We start from the raw sequence: 18,960 nt of genomic DNA, 5'->3' as shown, positions 1-18,960 counted from the left end.
TGGCCTGTCTCCAGAAAATAAAAGCTGCCTTGTATCTACAGTATAGGGGTTTGAGCCTAGATAAAGCTCAAACTATGTGTTCTTTTGTAAAATTGCTCAGATAGTTACTTAGGTTTTTCACTAAAGGCTCATTTCTTTAAAATTCATTTATTTAAAATTATTTTAGTTGCTTCAGGAAGAATTCCTTGTACCTTCTGACACTAGTACTTGAAATCTGGATGTATGCTGAGGACACTACTTCCCCTCAGTCTTTCACAACATTTGGGCACTGAGTTCCCAATAGTGGAGAGGAAAATAGTGGTTCAAGTGATAAAATCTTCACTAGATGAACAGGCAGGACCAGGGGGACAGTTGATTACAGCATTAAGCAAGGGTGGCAGCTGGCATCATATGACTGCCTGAGCTTTCCAAAAGAGAGGAACAATAGAAGAGTGATAACATGGGAGTATCATTAAGCACCCTGAACTTATCAACCAGCCTCTATACTGAGGTTGCATGATATGAGGATAAAAAAAAACAAACTTCTACTCACAGGCTTATCTTACACCCACTCATTTGGGAAAAGCCCACTGACAACCTATTCCTTGCCTGCCCCTAAGCAGCAGAATGATGTAGGAGAAAAATCACACAGCTCTGTGTGATTTAATTAATTAATCAACTTATTTAATTAAATTAATCAATTATATATATTCAGTTCAGTTCAGTCGCTCAGTCGTGTCTGACTCTTTGTGGTGCCATGGACCGCAGCATGCCAGGCCTCCCTGTCTATCATCAACTCCTGGAGTTTACTAAAATTCATGTCCATTGAGTTGGTGATGCCATCCAACTATGCCATCCTGTCATCCCCTTCTCCTCCTGCCTTGAATCTTTCCCAGCATCAGGGTCTTTTCCAATGAGTCAGCTCTTTCACCAGGTGGCCAAAGTATTGGAGTTTCAGGTTCAGCATCAGTCCTTCCAATGAACATTCAGGACTGATTTCCTTTAGGATGGACTGGTTGGATCTCCTTGCTGTCCAAGGGACTCTCAAGAGTCTTCTCCAACACCATAGTTCAAAAGCACTAAATATAATTATATATTAATTAATGTAATATCATTATTAATGATAAATTAATGATCAAAAATCTCAAACAGATGCTCAAACTACCTAGTTATTCTGTTTTCCTAGAAATTCATCTTCCCACTTAGCTACTTTTTGCTTCCTGATCCTCATGCTCAGGTACTTCTTTTTTTCAGTGAGAAGGGAGATGCATTCAGAAAAGAAATTCCTCATCCTCCCACCCTCAAGTCTACCAACCTAGATGCATATATGACCATATTTTCTCCTGTTAAAATCAGCTCCTATCTAACGATGACATCTCCTCCTGTGTACTAGTACATAATGAAGTGCCATTTTAAAAACTTCCTTTTGGAATAGAAAAGAGAACCCAGAATTAGATCCACATGAGTACATTCCGTTGATTTTTGACAAAGAAGCAAAGACAATCAAATGGAGCAAAGACGGTTTTTTCAACAAATGGGGCTGGAACAAGTAGACATCCACATGCAGGAAGAAGAAGAGGAGGAGAAACGGGGGTAGGAAGAAGAATCTAGATGCAGACCTAACCTTGCACAGAAATTCAGAAAAACAGATCACAGAGCTACATAATTGATTTGGAATTCTTATGTGAGATTTGCCCCTACTCTTCCATTTATTCATTTTTCAATCATTTATTATTATCAATATAGACTCATGCATATTTATTTTATAATTTAAGGTATACTCCAATACTACTTTATTTATTTGATTGGTTATATCCTTCCAGTTTGGCCATTAGAAGCTCCTGTATTCATTTGACATTAGTCTCATTCTTTCATCTTGTATCTTCCCTGGCCCAGCCCTAGAATCATCCCTTCTCCAAAGGGCTTTGGTTCCTTTCACTAGAGACTGGTAATAAGAAACCAAGATCTGGGTGTGCTCATTGCTACTGGGGTGTCACTGTTCCAGGACCTCTTAGGAGGAAATACACTAATCCAAACATATGCACACATATGTAATTACTTCTGTATGTATCCATCTGTCTCTATAGGCAAACATGAACTCATGGTAATGTCTCCAACTCTAATCCAGTATCACATGATTTATTCTAGCCTTTTCTTTTTATTTATAATTACCCTCTCGCTGGTGGCACAGATGTTAAAGCATCTGCCTGCAATGCGGGAGACCCGGGTTTGATTCCTGAGTGAGAAAGATCCCCTGGAGAAGGAAATGGCCACCCACTCCAATACTCTTGCTTGTAAAATCCCATGGACAGAGGAGCCTGGTAGGTTATACAGTCCATGGTGTTGCAAAGAGTCGGAAACAACTGAGGGACTTCACATGGTCATGGTCATACCCTCTCCAACAGTGACAAATATAGCTCCCACTATCAGTCATTCATTTACTTAATCTTCAACTAATAACCTGGGGCTTCCAAGATGGCGCTAGTGGTAAAGAATCCACCTGCCAATGCAGGAGACAGACGTAAGAGACATGGGTTTGATCCCTCGGTCGTGAAGGTCCCCTGGAGGAGGAAATGACAACCCACTCCAGTATTCTTGCCTGGAGAATCCCATGGACAGAGGAGCCTGGCAGAATATGGTCCATGGGGTCGCAAAGAGTCGGAAATGACTGAAGTGACTTAGCACACACACACAAATAATGACAGTTTTGTTTATTCCTTTCCAACTTTAAAACTTTATCTTTTTCTCCTAAGGATATTGGCTAGGATTTCTAGTAAAATATTAAGTAAAGGTGGTGATATCTGTTAACTGTTTCTTATCTTGATCTTAAACAAGGATTTCTGAGTTTCACCACCAAGTATGACGGTGACTATAGATTTTCTGTAGAGCTTTATCAGTATTAGGATGTCCCTTGCAATCACACTTTCCTATGACTTTTTATTATGAACGGATTTTGAATTTTCACAAATATTTATATGAAACTATTGAGATTATCAAATGATATTTTACTTTTTTATGTGTTACTATAGTAGATCACCATATTTGATTTTCTAACGTTAAATTCATCTTGTTCAGTTGCTCAGTCATGTCCAACTCTTTGCGACCCCATGGATTGCAGCATGCCAGGCTTCCCTGTCCTTCATTATATCCCAGAGCTTGCTCAAATTCATGTCCATTGAGTCAGTGATGCCATTCAACCATCTTGTCCTCTGTTGTCCCCTTCTCCTCTTGCCCAGCATCAAGGTCTTTTCTAATGAGTCAGTTCTTCACATCAGGTGGCCAAAGTATTGGAGCTTCAACCTCAGCATCAGTCCTTCCAATGAATATTCAGAGTTGATTTCCTTTAGGATGGACTGTTTGATCTCTTTGCAGTCCAAGGGGCTCTTAAGAGCCTTCTCCAACACCAAGTTCAAAAGCACTAAATTCATCTAGTACTCCTCAGATAAATCAATTAGATCATAATATATTTAAAATCATTTTTATATATTGTGCCACTGGGTTTATTAACTTTTGTTTAGGATTTTTTGAATCCATATTTTAATATGATTGGCCTGTAACTTTAATTTTCCTTTCTTATGCTGTCCTGGTCAGGTTGACAACTAAGGTTGTGCTAGCCTATAAGTACTGGTGGGCCTTTACTGTAGGACTTCCCTGGTGGTCCAGTGGTTAAGAATCTGCCTGCCAATGCAGTGGACATGGGTTCTCTTCCTGGTCTGGCAAGATTCCACATGCTGCAGGGCAACACGTGTACCACACATGCCACAGCATGTGTACCACAACTACTAAAGCCTGCACTCTGCAAGAAGAGAAGCCACCGCAATGAGAAGCCCATGTACGACAACAAAGAGTGGCCTCTGCTTGCTGCAATTAGAGAAAGCCAGAGCAAAGCACTGAAAACCCAGCAAAGTAATAAATAAATAAATAAACTTAAAAATTTGAATATAAATTATATATCCCTTGAATATTGGGATAAATCACCAATAAAATGGTGATCCTTGCTAGGTTAATAGTGATTTTCTTGCAACACATTCAATATGTGACTTCAGTGTCTTCTGGCTTCCTTTGTTGCTTTTGAGAAATAGGTCGTGAGTTTATGTGGCAGTTTTAAGATACGGTTCCCAAATTCTTTGACATTCCTCCCATCAGAGGTAGGCTAAAACTTCCCTCTCCTTGATTCCAGGTGGGCTTTGACTCAGATTATGCCATAAAATGCTGTGTGACTTCCGATGCTGGGTCGTTAAAAGTGAGGCACTTTCTGACTTGTTTAGTGGAACACCCAAAGTTGGAGTCCCAAGCTGATAATGTGCTTTCTGCCCTACAAATAGGCCTTTCCTAGCTATTTCACATAAATTAAATCATGTAAGTCTTTTTTTGCTTGGCTTCTTTATCATAATGCTTTGAGTTTTATCCATGTTGTATCATGTATGAGTCATTCACTTCTTTTAATTGCTGACTAGCATTCCAATTATATGGGTATACTACATTTTGTTTATTCATTCACCAATTGGTGAACATTTGAATGGCTTCCAATTTGGGGCTAGAAGAAATAGTGCTACTGTGAACATTCACATACTAGTCTTTGTGTGGACCTATATTTTCATCTGTCTTGAGTATATGCCTAGAAGGAACTGCTGAGTCACAGGGTAACTCCATTTTTAACATTCTGAGTAATTGCCAAACTGTTTTTCAAAGTGGCTGTAAATCTCAGACTGGATGTAACTCTTTCCCATCAGAGTTTATGAGGCTTCCAATTTCTCTATGTCCTCGCCATGTTATTATCTGCCTTGCTGATTATAGCTATTCTGAAAAAGTGCAAGTGTTAGTCACTCAGTCATGTCTGACTCTTTGCAACTCCATGGACTGTAGCCCACCAGGCTCCTCTGTCCATGGAATTCTCCAGGCAAGAATACTGGAGTGGGTAGCCATTCCCTTCTCCAAGGGATCTTCCCCACCCAGGGATTGAACCCAAGTCTCCTGCATTGCAGGCAGATTCTTTACCATCTAAGCCACCAGCGATTTTGATTTGCATTCCCCCAATAGCTAATGGCTTCCCTGGTGGCTCAGATGGTAAGGAATCTGCCTGCAATGTGGGAGACCCAGGTTTGATCCCTGGGTGGGGAAGATCCCCTGGAGGAGGAAATGGCATCCCACTCCAGTAATCTTGCCTGGAGAATCCCATGGACAGAGGAGTCTGGTGGGCTATAGTCCATGGGGCCTCAGAGTTGGACACGACTGAGCGACTAATCCTTTCCTTTCCAAAGCTAATCATGTTCAGCATCTTTTCATGTGCTTTTTGGTCACTTCTTTATACATCATCTTTGGAGAAATGTCTATACAAATCCTGTGCATATTTTTGTATAGTTGGATTATTTGTCTTTTTATTATTGAGCTGTAAAAGTCCTTTATATGTTTTGGATACTATTCTTTTCATCAGATATATGATTTGTAATTATTTTCTTCTATTCCATGAGTTGTCTTTTAACTCTAGGGTTGGTGTCTTTGAGGCACAGAAGTTTTTAATTTTGATAAGCTCCAATCTTTTATCTTTTGTTGCTTGTTGCTTTTGATGTCATACTTAAGAAACCATTGTGTAATCCAAGGTCACAAACATTTACTCTTGTATTTTCTTCTAAGGGTTTCATAGTTTTAGCTCTTACATTTATATCTTTGATCTACTTTTAATTTGTGTATGGTATGAAGAAGGGGTCAAACCTCTTTCTTCTGCATGTGGGTACCCAGTTGTCCCAGTATTCTTTCCCCATTGATTGGTCTTGGGACATTTGTGAAAAGTCAAACAGTCACTTCTTACACTGTTGGTGGGAACATAAATTGGTGCAGCCACTATGGAAAACAGTTTGGAAGTTCCTTTGAAAAACTAAAAGTAGAGCTACCATATGATCCAGCAACCCCACTCTTGGGCTTATATCAAGAAAAGATGAAAACTCTAATTTTAAAAGATACATGCACCTCAATGTTCACTGCAGCACTATTTACAAAACCCGAGGCATGGAAACAACCCAAATGTCCATCAACAGATGAATGGATAAAAAAGATGTGGTACATATATACCATGCAATATTGTTGCTGTTCAGTCACTAAATCACATCCAACTCTTTGGGACCCATGGACTGTAGCACACCAGGGTCCTTTGTCCTCCACTACCTCCTAGAATTTGCTCAAACTCATGTCCATTGAGTCGGTGATGCCATCTAACCATCTGATTCTCTGTTGCCCCTTTCTCCTTTTGCCTTCAATCTTTCTCAGCACCAGGCTCATGTAATATTTCTCAGCTGTAAAAAAGAATGGAATAATGCCATTTGCAGCAACATGGATGAACCCAGAGATTATTGTACTAAATGAAGTAAATCAAAGACAAAATACCATTTATCACTTATATGTGGAATATAAAATATGACACAAATGAATGTATTTACAAAACAGAAACAGGCTCACATGCATAGAAAACTAGCTTAAAGTTATCAAAAGGGAAAGAGAGGGGAGGGGGGGATAAATGGGATTAACAGATAAAAAGTATATTACATAACACAGATAAGCAACAAAGATTTACTGTATACCACTCTAATGGCAGAAAGTAAGGAGGAACTAAAGAACCTCTTGATGAAGGTGAAGGAGAGTGAAAAAGCCAGTTTAAAACTAAATATTACAAAAACTAAGATCACGGCATCCAGTACCATTACTTCATGGCAAATAGATAGGGAAACAATGGAAACAGTGACAGACTTTATTTTCCTGGGCTCCAAAATCACTGCAGATGGTGACTGCAGCCCCGAAATTAAAAGATGCTTGCCCCTTGGAAGAAAAGCTATGACCGACCCAGACAGCATATTAAAAAGCAGAGACATGACTTTGCCGACAAAGGCTTGTATAGCCAAAACTGTGGTTTTTCCAGTAATCATGAATGGATGTGAGAGTTGGACCATAACGAAAGCTGAGCGCCGAAGAATTGATGCTTTTGAACTGTGGTGTTGGAGAAGACTCTTGAGAGTCCCTTGGACTGCAAGGAAATCAAACCAGTCAATCTTAAAGGAAATCAATCCTGAATATTCATTGGAAGGACTGATGCTGAAGCTGAAGCTCCAGTAGCTTGGCCACCTGATGAGAAGAGCCAACTCATTAGAAAAGACCCTGATGCTGGGAAAGATTGAAGGCAGGAGAAGAAGGGGATGACACAGGATGAGATGGTTGGATGGCATCACTGACTCAATGGACATGAGCTTGGGCAAACCTCGGGAGATTTTGAAGGACAGGGAAGTCAGGTGTGCTGCAGTCCCTGGGGTCATGAAACATTGGATACAACTTGGTGACTTAACACAACAATAGGAAATTATGCCCAATTTTTGTGATAACCTATAATGTAGTATAATATGCAAAAACACTGAATCGCTATACTGAAATTAACATATCTTAATACTGTAAATCAACTATACTTCAATTAAAAAGTCAAGTCTCCAAAGATATGTAGGTTTATTTCTGGACTCTCAATTGTTTTCCATTGATCTACATATCTAACCTTATGCCAGTACCACTCTTTTTGGATTACTGTAGATTTGTGGTAAGTTTTGAAATTGAAGTGTGAGTCCTCAAACTTTGTTTTTTCCTTTTTCCCCAAGATTCATTTGTCTATTAGGGGTCCTATGCAATTTCATCTGTATTTTAGGATCAGCTTGTCAATTTCTGCAAAAAAGACAGTTGGGATTTTGATAGGTATTTAATTAGATCTACAGATAAATTTGGAAGAGCCTTAAAAGTAAGTGACTCTTTCAATTTATGAATATTATATGTTTATCCATTTATTTAGATATTTACAATTATCTCAGTAACATTTTTTTTTCATTTTTCACTTTATAATTTTTTACAATATATTTTTCACATTTTTACAGTTTTTTACAATCCATTTTTCAGTTTTCAGTGTCCAAGTCTTATGCCGTTTTTGTTAAATTTATCCCAAGTTATTTCATTCTTTTTATGTTATCATGAATGAAAGCTTTCCTAATTTTCTTTGCAGATTTTTCATTCAAGTGTAAAGAAATACAACTTATTTTTTAATATTGATCTTGTATCTCATAACCTTGCTGTGCTTGTTTATTAGTTCCAATATGTTTTTAGTATTAAAAGATGCTTGCTCCTTGGAAAGAAAGCTACGACCAACCTAGACAGCATATTAAAAAGCAGAGATATTACTTTGCCAACAAAGGTCTGTCTAGTCAAAGCTATGGTTTTTTCAGTAGTTATGTACGGATGTGAAAGTTGGACTATAAAGAAAGCTGAGTGCCGAAGAATTGATGCTTTTGAACTGTGGTGTTGGAGAAAACTCTAGAGAGTCCCTTGGACTGCAAGGAGATCCAACCAGTCCATCCTCAAGGAAATCAGTCCTGAATATTCACTGGAAGGACTGATGCTGAAGCTGAAACACCAATACTTTGGCCACCTGATGTGAAAAGCTGACTCATTGGAAAAGACCCTGATGCTGGGAAAGATTGAGGGCAGGAGGAGAAGGGGACAACAGAGGATGAGATGGTTGGATGGCATCACTGACTCAATGGACATGAGTTTGAGTAAACTCCGGGAGTTGGCGATGGACAGGGAGGCCTAAACTGCTACAGTCCATGGGGTTGCAAAGAGTCAGACATGACTAAGTGACTGAACTGAACTGAATTGAACCTTTTTAGTAGATTCCTTAGGATTTTCTACATAAAAGATTGTATCATCAGCAAATAAAGACAGTATTACTTCTTTCTTTCCTATCTAAATGCCTCTAATTCCGTTTTTTTTTTTTTTTTTTTTTTGCCTTACTGCATTGGCTGCCAGTACAGTGTTAAATGGGCTTACCCCCATGGCTCAGCAGTAAAGAATCTGCATGCCAATGCGAAGATGCAGGAGACATGGATTCAATCCCTGGGTCAGGAAGATCTCCTGGAAAAGGAAATGGCAACCCACACTGGTATTCTTGCCTGGGAAATTCCATGGACAGAGGAGCCTCTGGCTACAGTCCATGGGGTCACAAAGAGTCGGACATGACTGAGCGACTGAACAACAACAATAACAGTGTTAAATAAATATAGCAAGAGTGGACATCTTAACTTGTTCCTAATCTCAAGGGGAAAACATTTAGTCTTTCACCATATTATAAATTTTTCTTAAATGTTATTCGTCAAGTTAAGGATCTTGCATTTTGTTGCTAGTATACTGAGAGTTTTGTCTATCATGAATGGGTAATGGATTTTGCCAAGCCCTTTTTCTTCACCTATTACATGATCACATGATTTTTGTCCTTTTTCATTAATATGTTGAGTTGTACTAATTTTCATATTTTAATCATCCCTACATTACTGAGATAAATCTCACTTGATTATGGTGTATGATCTTTTAAAAGTGTTGCTAGATTTGATTTAATAATGTGTTGTGGAGGATTTTTGCATTTATATTCACAAGGAATTTTGGACTTTAGTTTTCTTTAAAATTTTGAGACTTGTTTTGTGGCCTAATGTATGTTTTGTGTGCATTTGAGAAGAATATGTATTCTATTGGAGTTGGGTGGCCTGATCTATAGATGTCTGTTAGACCTAGTTGGTTTACAGATGAAATGAGATTAGCCATTTGTTGATAAATGTTGAAGCTGAGTGAAGGATTCAAGGAAGTTTATTTTACTATTCTCTCTACTTCTGGATAAATTTGATAATTTCTGTATACAATGTAAAAAATAATCCTCCAATTTCCACATTAACAGAAAAGCCTCACAGGATTCAGCATATATAAGTTCACAACATGAAAAATGAAAGAATGAGGTTCACCAACACGAAATGCTGGGTTGGATGAAACACAAGCTAGAATCAAGATTGCCAGGAGAAATATCAATAACCTCAGATATGCAGATGAAACCAACCTTGCAGCAGAAAGTGAAGAGGAACTAAAAAGACTCTTGATGAAAGTGAAAGAAGAGAGTAAAAAAGCTGGCTTAAAACTCAACATTCAAAAAACTAAGATCATGGCATCTGGTCCCATCACTTCGTGGCAAATAGATGGGAAACAATGGAAACAGTGACAGATTTTATTTTATTGAGCTCCAGAATCACTGCAGATGGTGACTGTAGCCATGAAATTAAAAGATGCTTGCTCCTTGGAAGAAAAGCTATGACAAACCTAGAGAGCACATTACAAAGCAGAGACATTACTTTACTAACAAAGTTCTGTCTAGCCAAAGCTATGGTTTTTCCAGTAGTCATGTATGGATGTGAGAGTTGGACCATAAAGAAAGCTGAGTGCCAAAGAATTGATGCTTTTGAACTATAGTGTTGGAGAAGACTCTTGAGAGTCCCTCCAAGGAGATCAAACCAGTCAATCCTAAAGGAAATCAATCCTGAATATTCACTGGAAGGACTGATGCTAAAGCTGAAGCTCCAATACTCTGGCCACCTGATGCAAATAACTGACTCATTGTAAAAGACCCTGATGTTGAGAAAGATTGAAGGCAGGAGGAGAAGGAGACGACAGAGGATGAGATGGTTTGATGGCATCACTGACTCAATGGACATGAGTCTGAGCAAGCTCTGGGAGTTGGTGATGGACAGGGAAGCCTGACATGCTGCAGTACATGGGGCTGCAGAGTCTGACACAACTAAGCAACTGAACTGAACTGAGGTAGACCTATATATCTTGATATGAAATGATATCCAAGATATATTGTTAAAATTTTTAAATCAATGTACAGAACAATTTGCAAGGACTTCGCAGGTGCCTCAGTGGTAAAGAATCTACCTGCCAATTCAGCAGCCACAGGAGACGTGGGTTCAATCCCTTGGTTGGGAGCATCCCCTGGAGGAGGAAATGGAAACCCACTCCAGCGTTCTTGCCTGGAAAATTCCATGGACAGAGGAGCCTAGTGGGCTACAGTCCATGTAGTCAAAAAGAGTCAGACACAAGTAAGTGACTGAACACACTTGCACAGAAAAATCTACATCATGCTTCTGTTTTTATGTGAAATATATGCACATGTATTTCTATGGTGTTAGTTGCTCAGTTGTTTCTGATTCTTTGCAACCCCATGGAATGTAGTATATGTAGTTTATGCATGTCTTTGTATAACTTACATTATTCCTGAAAGGGAATATGAAAAACTGACAGCAAAAATTGCAGCTCAGACTAGGGGACTAGAAGGCTGGGAGGAAGGAAAGTTTCCTTTTGTTTTGCACACACTTTTTTGCCTTTTGAGTTACTCTTACTAATTAAAAACAGGTAAATAAAATTCAAAAAGAAAAATGTACAATAATAGCTAACTAAAATATTAAAGAAGGGCAATGAAGAAAGACGTGCCCTACAAATATCAAAACATATTACAAGATTGTAGTCATTAAAACAGTATGGTAACAGACCAGTTAAAGAGAACAGATTTTAGCATTTTAGCATATAATAAAAAGAACTTACCAGGTGGCTCAGTGGTTAAGAATCTGCCTGCAATGCAGGAGACCTGGGTTTGATCCCTGGGTCAGGAAGATCCCCTAGAGAAGAGAATGGCTTCCCACTCCAGTATTCTTGCCTGGGAAATCCCATGGACAGAAGAGCCTGGTGGGCTACAGTGCATGGGCTCACAAAGAGTCAGACACCACTAAGCATGCATGCATATAATAAAAAAGGCATTTTTAAATTAGTGAAGAAAAACTGATTGGGCCAAATGGCTGTCACTTGCAGAAATCCCTATTTGACACAATACCCAAAAGTAACTTCCAGAGCAATTAGAATGCTTATTATAAAAATAAAACTGTAAACACAAAAAGAATAAAATATAGTAGACTATTTCTTTCATCTCTTAGGGGGTGGTGAAGATGCTCCTAGGCAGAAAACATAAATGAAAAATATTCAGAAAAATATAAATGTAAAGACTGATACAAAGATCTTGACTATATTAAAACTGAAAATCTTTATAGGGAAAAAGGCATCATAAAGGAGTTAAAGTGCAAGTGACATACTGAGAAAAATACATGAAAGATAAATAATAATGTGCTAATATCTGTAATACATAAAGCCTTTTACAAATATATAAGCAAAAGACGGCCATTTCTAACATTATTTCACAGTGATAAGAGAACAGACTCTGTATGATTTCAGCACCTTTAGATCATGAAATTTTTACACCTTGCTTTATGTCCCTAGATATCTTCCAGGGTCTCCTCATTTATAGTCTATAGGGACTTGAATAGAATTTGTATGTTACTGTTGCATGAAAATTGTATAAATTTCAATTATGTTGAATTGGTTCACAGTGCCTTTCAGGTCTACTATATACTTCTCCTTCTCTGTATATTCATTCTATTAATTTTTGAGAGTTTGGTATTGAAACTCCAACTAAAATCTTCATTTACCTACTTAAAAAATAATTGCAATATATAGAGGAAGCATGTGTATTTCCCGTCTCCTGTAAATGCGTTATCATACTTTCATAATTTAAAAAAAAAAGGAAAAAAAAAAGTAATGCTGCCTGCCATATCAGTAAGCAACGGATATTGCAGTCATCAGCAATTGCAGCCACCCTCAACAATTGAGCCCTTGGGGAACTTAAGCTGGAAACAAGGAATGCCTGCCATCTAGCGGTCAGCAAACTGAAGCCACCCCCAATGGTGCAGCTTGAGGAAAACTCAGGATGTGAAAACATAGGATCCTGGCCCCAGATAGCTGAAGTGCAGATCAAAGGAATGATTTCACTGAGCACATTCTGGGATCTTCCCATGCACAGAAAAGCCCTAATTTCCTCAACTTGACATATCTAGTTTTCTTTAATTACCAATGAATCTTTTGACAGTCTGACTACCTACCTTTTGCTGCAAAGAAAGAAAGAAAGTGAAGTCACTCAGTCGTGTCCAACTCTTTGTGACCCCATGGACTGCAGCCCACCAGGCTCCTCCATCCATGAGATTTTCCAGGCAAGAGTACTGGAGTGTGTTGCCATTTCCTTCTCCAGGGGATCTTCCCCACCCAGGAATCAAACCCAGGTTTCCTGCATCATAGGCAGACACTTTACCATCTGAGCCACCAGGGAAGTCTTTGTTGCAAAGACTCCTATATATCATGGCTCCCCTCCTCAGAGGAGTTCTCTCAAAGTTATTTGAGATGCTGTCGCCCCAGCTTTAAGTTCTAAGAATGTTAACTGAATAAAATGTAACTCTCCACTTTTTAGGTTGTGCATTTTTTTCCCCTCATTGACATGACCATCTATCTGTAAACTGATTGTGAAAAAATATCCCTGCTTTTTTTAAACCATTGTTCTCTGCAGCATAAGTGTTACTAATATCTTCCATCAAGGGTCATGAAATGTTTTCTGGAAAGGGATGGGTAGATAGTAAATGCTCTAGGCTTTGTGGGCTATATCTACTCTCTGTTACATATCCTTGTTATCTTTTCCTTACTGAGTCACTTGAGTCATGTCTGACTCTGTGCAACCCCATGGACTGGAGCCCGCCAGGCTCCTCTGTCCATGGGGGTTCTCCAGGCAAGAATACTAGAGTGGGTTTCCATTTCCTTCTCCAGGGGATCTTCCTACCAGGGATCAAACCCACATCTCTTATGTCTCCTACATTGGCAGGCGGGTTCTTTACCACTAGCACCACCTGGGAAGCCCCATTCTTTTCCTTACAGCTCTCAAAAATGTAAAATCCTTCTACGTTCACAGGTTCTCCAAAAGTAGACTATGAGACAAATTTGGCTCACAGCCCTTAGTCTGCTGATTCCTGTACTATATCACTAGTGGAAAAAGTTGTAGAAGGGTATGTATGAAAGTTTAAGCCATGAGTATTTCAACAGAGTGGCAGGTTTAATGGGTGGCATTAACTATGTTTCCTATGTATGAATATTTTAAAACAAATTTATAATTTACATTTATTTGTGTAATATTTATACATTTTAAAAGATGATGCCCATTGGACAGGGGCTGAAACAGGAAGTTGCAAAAAACTCACAACTCTCCAGCCTTTGTCTTCTTACCCAAGCTTATATCTTTTCTTCAACTTACCAAAAGTGTGTCTCCAACTTCTCCATAAAGTAAAGGCCCCAGGATCCCCGATTCATGCTGAATAGCTTCACGAGTCTTAAATGTCCCATCTGTGTAAGCTATAAATCGGACTTTTCTGTACTTCTTACCAATCCGCTGGGGACCATGGTTCAGATACAGACTTTTATAACTTCTGTATGAGACATAAAAAGATGAGACGTTGGAATGAAGCATGCCAGGTAAAGGACAGGTTGCTAAAATCCAACTTTAAAACAGCTGATATGATTTCATCAAGGAAGGGTGAGAAAAATATAGCCATCCCTGGTGGGAATTTCTGAAATATGTTAATGCTTTTGGTCCACTGAGCTGGAGAGAGGACTTCCCTTGTGGCTCAGAAGGTAAAGCATCTGCCTACAATGCGGGAGACCCAGGTTTGATCCATGGGTCAGGAAGATCCCCTGGAGAAGGAAATGGCAACCCACTCCAGTACTCTTGCCTGAAAAATCCCATGGATAGAGGAGCCTGGCTGGCTACAGTCCATAGGGCCGCAAAGAGTCTGACACGACTGAGCAACTTCACTCTTGCCTGTACCTAATCCTACACATGGCTTGAGGGTTTGCTCTTTTGAGAAACTGGGAAGAACTTTTGGATTATGAGGAAGAGATAACACCAAGAGTCAAAAGGTCCTTACCTGTCATTGGAGGTGAGGACCGAGGGGGCATAGTCCCAGTCATCCTCTTCAGCAGCAATGTAGTGGACCCAGGTTTTAGGATGCTTCTTTGCAACTGAGCGCATTTGGATAAAGGGAGGCGCACTGTCGCCATCAAACCTGACCACATCCATGTCAGAGTCATCCAAACCATCATCATAATCTTCTTCTTCATTATTTTTTGTCCATAGTTGGGGTTCCTCTGGGCAACTATCTACTTTGATGTAAGCTTCCATACCATCTGAAGTCAGACAAAACCAATGTGAGGTTCAAAGAGGTTTTCTGGCCTTAACTCTTCTGACTTTGTTTTCTCTTACACCTTCAAGACCTTCTCCTAAGTGTTCTAACCTCCTATATGTATTACCTTCCCTATAGCTGGTACTTTCGAGGTACTTCCCGTGGTCTTTGCACTCATCATTTCCCTTCTGCCTGACTATCTATGTTTGACTCAAATCTATGTTTGACTCCTGCTTCAAGATTTCCTCATTTGCTTTTCTTTCCCTTCTGGAACTGGCTCTGAGCCTATCACTTCCCAACTCTCAAACTGTAAATGAGAAGGCCCAAGGAATTGCATATTTTCAGCTTTTGGAAGCCTAGGTCAGACTAACTCCCCACCCCTACAGTTACCTAATAATTTTTATATATAGTCAATTGAATTATGATACAAACCATAGATTTAATAGCTTGTCAAGAAAAATCATAGTAGAGATATAAATTTTAAGACATATCTGAAGTTAATAAAAACATGAAAAGGTTCAGCTTAGAATTAAGGAAATATATTATATATTTTAAGAGCATGTCCGACTGTGGCTAGTTGTAAGCCTTAGAGCAAGTCTATTCAGCAATCTCAATCTCATTTGCATGCTTTATGAAATGTAAATAATAATAATCCCTCCCCTATCTAATGCCATAGGGCAGCTTTGAAGAAAAATATTAAGAAAGGAGACCTATTTACTGGCTGATGGGGAACAAGGCAGATTTCAGGAGCAGCAAGCACCTAGTGTGGGTTCATGTGGCCTTAAACACAATTCAGTCTAGATCTAAAAATGAAGGATTTTGTATGAGTTCCAAAAAGACAAAACATTTTTCTGAAAAACAAGGATTAAAATCAGCATAAAGAAGGGTCAAAAGAATAAGAAAAAGAAACAGAACATAAAACAAACTCTTCCTAAACAGAATCAGGCTTCAAACTAGGTCATGAGCAGCCTGTATACAAGTAAATGACCTTTTCCTGTGTGCCTATAGGATCGACTTCCTGTTACTTGTCCAGTATGACACATTTTGTCCTCTAATGTCTTGTCAAAAACCCCATAATTATTATGTAACATATCAGGAAATGAGGTTCCTATGTTTCATCACTACAGAGGACTAGAAACAAAGTCACTCACAAAACATAAACAGAGAAAAGTACAAGATCAAATCTCTTTTTCAGGGCAACCAAGGAACCTGAAGGGAGGTTTAATACTAGATTGACAGGAATAGCAAGTGCTGTTCATCATGAAAGATCAGGCCTCCCCAACATTTCTTTCCAACAGCTCTCAATGGCCACAATAGAGGAGGAGACAAAGAGAGTTGTTAGACTGATCCAAGATTAAGAATTAGCAGAGTAAATATACAGGAAGAAAAATGGGGATGAGCTGATCATGTAACATGAGTTTTCATAGCCTATAGCTACAAATGAGCTCACTCACATTAACAATAATTTGCAACTTCCTTAGATAGGATCTTTGACCCTCTGCAAAGTCAAGTTGTCCTTGAAAGCTTCATGTGGTACCTCACATGTGTTTACCAACTTCCACTCCCATGTTGTTTCTCCTGATGTCTCTCATCTCTGACCAAGTATCTACAGCGTGCCTCCTTGTATACCAGTTGTCTGGTGTCTCATATGGAGCACCACAATATCCTTTTGTATTTGCTGTATATTGGGGCATCATTACTGACATCCTGGAGCCCTTAGGATTACATCCTAGATGCCATGACCCCAAATCGCTCTCTCCGTAGTACTGAAGCCTACTTAATGTGATCAGGCTGGGAAAACAATGATATACTGTCCTCCTCACATTCGCCACCTCATTCTTCACTAAACCATTTCCCTTCCCTCTCACAGGTAAACTCCGAAGTCCTATTTACTAATAATCAAGCCCTCTTATATTCAAGGTGAAATATTTAAAAGAAGAGCTGGATATTTCTAATACTCATTTTTAAGATCCACAGACATTACCATGTTGGTGGGAAGAAATATGACAAAACAGTAGAAACTGGCCACGGTCCATTAGGACTGTCTGAGCGGTAAGGAAAGTTATTGGTGAGATCTCCAAGGAAGCCTGGCGATGGTTCCTCACAAGAAATGTGTGGCCTTCGAGGAAAATTGAGTGCACTTCTGGGGTGGTGCCCATTCCAATCACGTGCCAATAGACTGATTTCTTATGACATCCAATCAGACCTGGAAAGTAGGAATAACATAACTAGAGCCAAGAAGCAGAGAATCCGAAATGGAAAACACTTTCTAGGATAGGATGAACAAACTCTCTGTACAAATTTTTATTATCTTGACTTGAAACCCAACTTTCCAAGGACACGGGGGTACTCTCAATCTAATAGCTCTTGCTGAAGTCATCAATGACTGTTGTGCTTCTGAATCCAATGGATCTTTTTCAGTCTTCTTCTGCATCTGTTAACCATTCATTCCTTCTTGAAATTCTGTTTTCCTTTGGCCTCTGTGCCAACAGACTTTTGTTTCCCTAAGGCTTCAGCTCAGTTCAGTCGCTCAGTCGTGTCCCACTCTTTGCAACCCCATGAACCGCAGCACGCCAGGCCTCCCTGTCCATCACCAACTCCTGGAGTTTACCCAAACTCATGTCCATTGAATCAGTGATGCCATCCAACCATCTCATCCTCTGTCATCCCCTTCTCCTCCCGCCTTCAATCTTTCCCAGCATCAGGGTCTTTTCAAATGAGTCAGCTCTTTGCATCAGGTGGCCAAAGTATTGGAGTTTCAGCTTCAACATCAGTCCTTCCAGTGAACACCCAGGACTGATCTCCTTTAGGATGGACTTGTTGGATCTCCTAGCAGTCAAAGGGACTCTCAAAAGTCTTCTCCAACACCACAGTTCAAAAGCATCCCTAAGGCTTAGACTGCTCCTTCTGTTTTCGCTTTGTGACCACTCCTCTTTACCCATCCATTAAATGGGGGATGACCTCAGGGCTCATCCTTAGCCTAATTATTCTTTTGTTAATCAAATTTTCTCCCTGATTAATATCATTCAATCTCACAGGATTAATGATCATTCATATGCTAATAACTCTCCTGTTCTCCCAGAACTCCAGACTTGCACAATCACCTTCTCAACATCTTCACCTGGATACTTCGGGAAACACACAGGTACAAAAACAGATTTTTCATCTTTACCACCTCATCTTCTTCCAGAGTTCCTTATTTCAGCAAATGGTATTAATACAAGCCTGGATTCAATTCTGCAAGTGAGAGTTATTCTTGTCCCTACTCTGACTTCTCACATCCAATCTAACACCAATTATGGCAATACCATTAATAACTGCAATATCTATTGAGCACCTGCATAACATCAAGCACTGTTCAGGATATTTTACAAGTTTTAACTCTCAATATTTCCCTGGTAGCTCAGACAGTAAAGCGTCTGCCTACAATGCGGGAGACCCGGGTTTGATCCCTGGGTCAGGAAGATCCTCTGGAGAAGGAAATGGCAACCCACTCCAGTACTCTTGCCTGGAACATCCCATGGATGGAGGAGCATGGTCGGCTGCAGCCCACGGGGTCACAAATAGTCAGACACGACCAAACAACTTCACTTTCAACCCTATATTATGAATGAAGAAACTATAACTGTCATCCCTTTCTTAAAGGAGAGGAAACTTATGCCCAGAGAGGCAATTAACGTGATATATGAGAGCAGGGACTTAAATGTTTTGAAAGTTAATTTCTTTTCTAAACCTGAAGTCTTGCATATTAATTACAGAATTGTTGAATATCATTAATAACCGCGATATTTACTGAGCACTTGCATAACATCAAGCACTGTCGAGAGTATTTTACAAAAACTAAGATCATGGCATCCAGTCCCATCACTTCATGGCAAATAGATGGGAAGAAAATGGAAACAGGGACACATTCTATTTTCTTGGGCACCAAAATTACTGCAGATGGTGACTGCAGCCATGAAATTAACAGATGCTTGCTCCTTGGAAGAAAAGCTATGACAAACCTAGACACTGTATTAGGATGCAGAGACATCAC

At 39.5% G+C, this 18,960-nt stretch overlaps 1 protein-coding gene across 3 annotated transcripts in view; it reads right to left on the bottom strand.

Moving 5' to 3' along the window:
- Positions 1-18,960, bottom strand: part of F8 (coagulation factor VIII) — a 143,367-nt gene that overhangs the window by 87,060 nt on the left and 37,347 nt on the right. For 2 of the 3 annotated variants that reach the window (XM_061137962.1, XM_061137963.1), the window contains exons 7-9: positions 16,909-17,130; positions 14,670-14,928; positions 14,000-14,171 (exon numbers count right to left, since the gene is read on the bottom strand). In XM_061137962.1, coding sequence (XP_060993945.1) covers positions 14,000-14,171; positions 14,670-14,928; positions 16,909-17,130 — 653 coding nt within the window. Of the gene's footprint in view, positions 1-6,048; positions 6,171-13,999; positions 14,172-14,669; positions 14,929-16,908; positions 17,131-18,960 lie in introns of those variants that run through there. The other variant, XM_061137964.1, reaches the window with a different exon arrangement.

This window comes from Dama dama, chromosome X, assembly GCF_033118175.1.
Source record: "Dama dama isolate Ldn47 chromosome X, ASM3311817v1, whole genome shotgun sequence".
Lineage (NCBI taxonomy): Eukaryota > Metazoa > Chordata > Mammalia > Artiodactyla > Cervidae > Dama > Dama dama.
The sequence above is the reverse complement of the archived record's forward strand: the minus strand, read 5'-3'. Positions and strand labels throughout refer to the sequence as shown.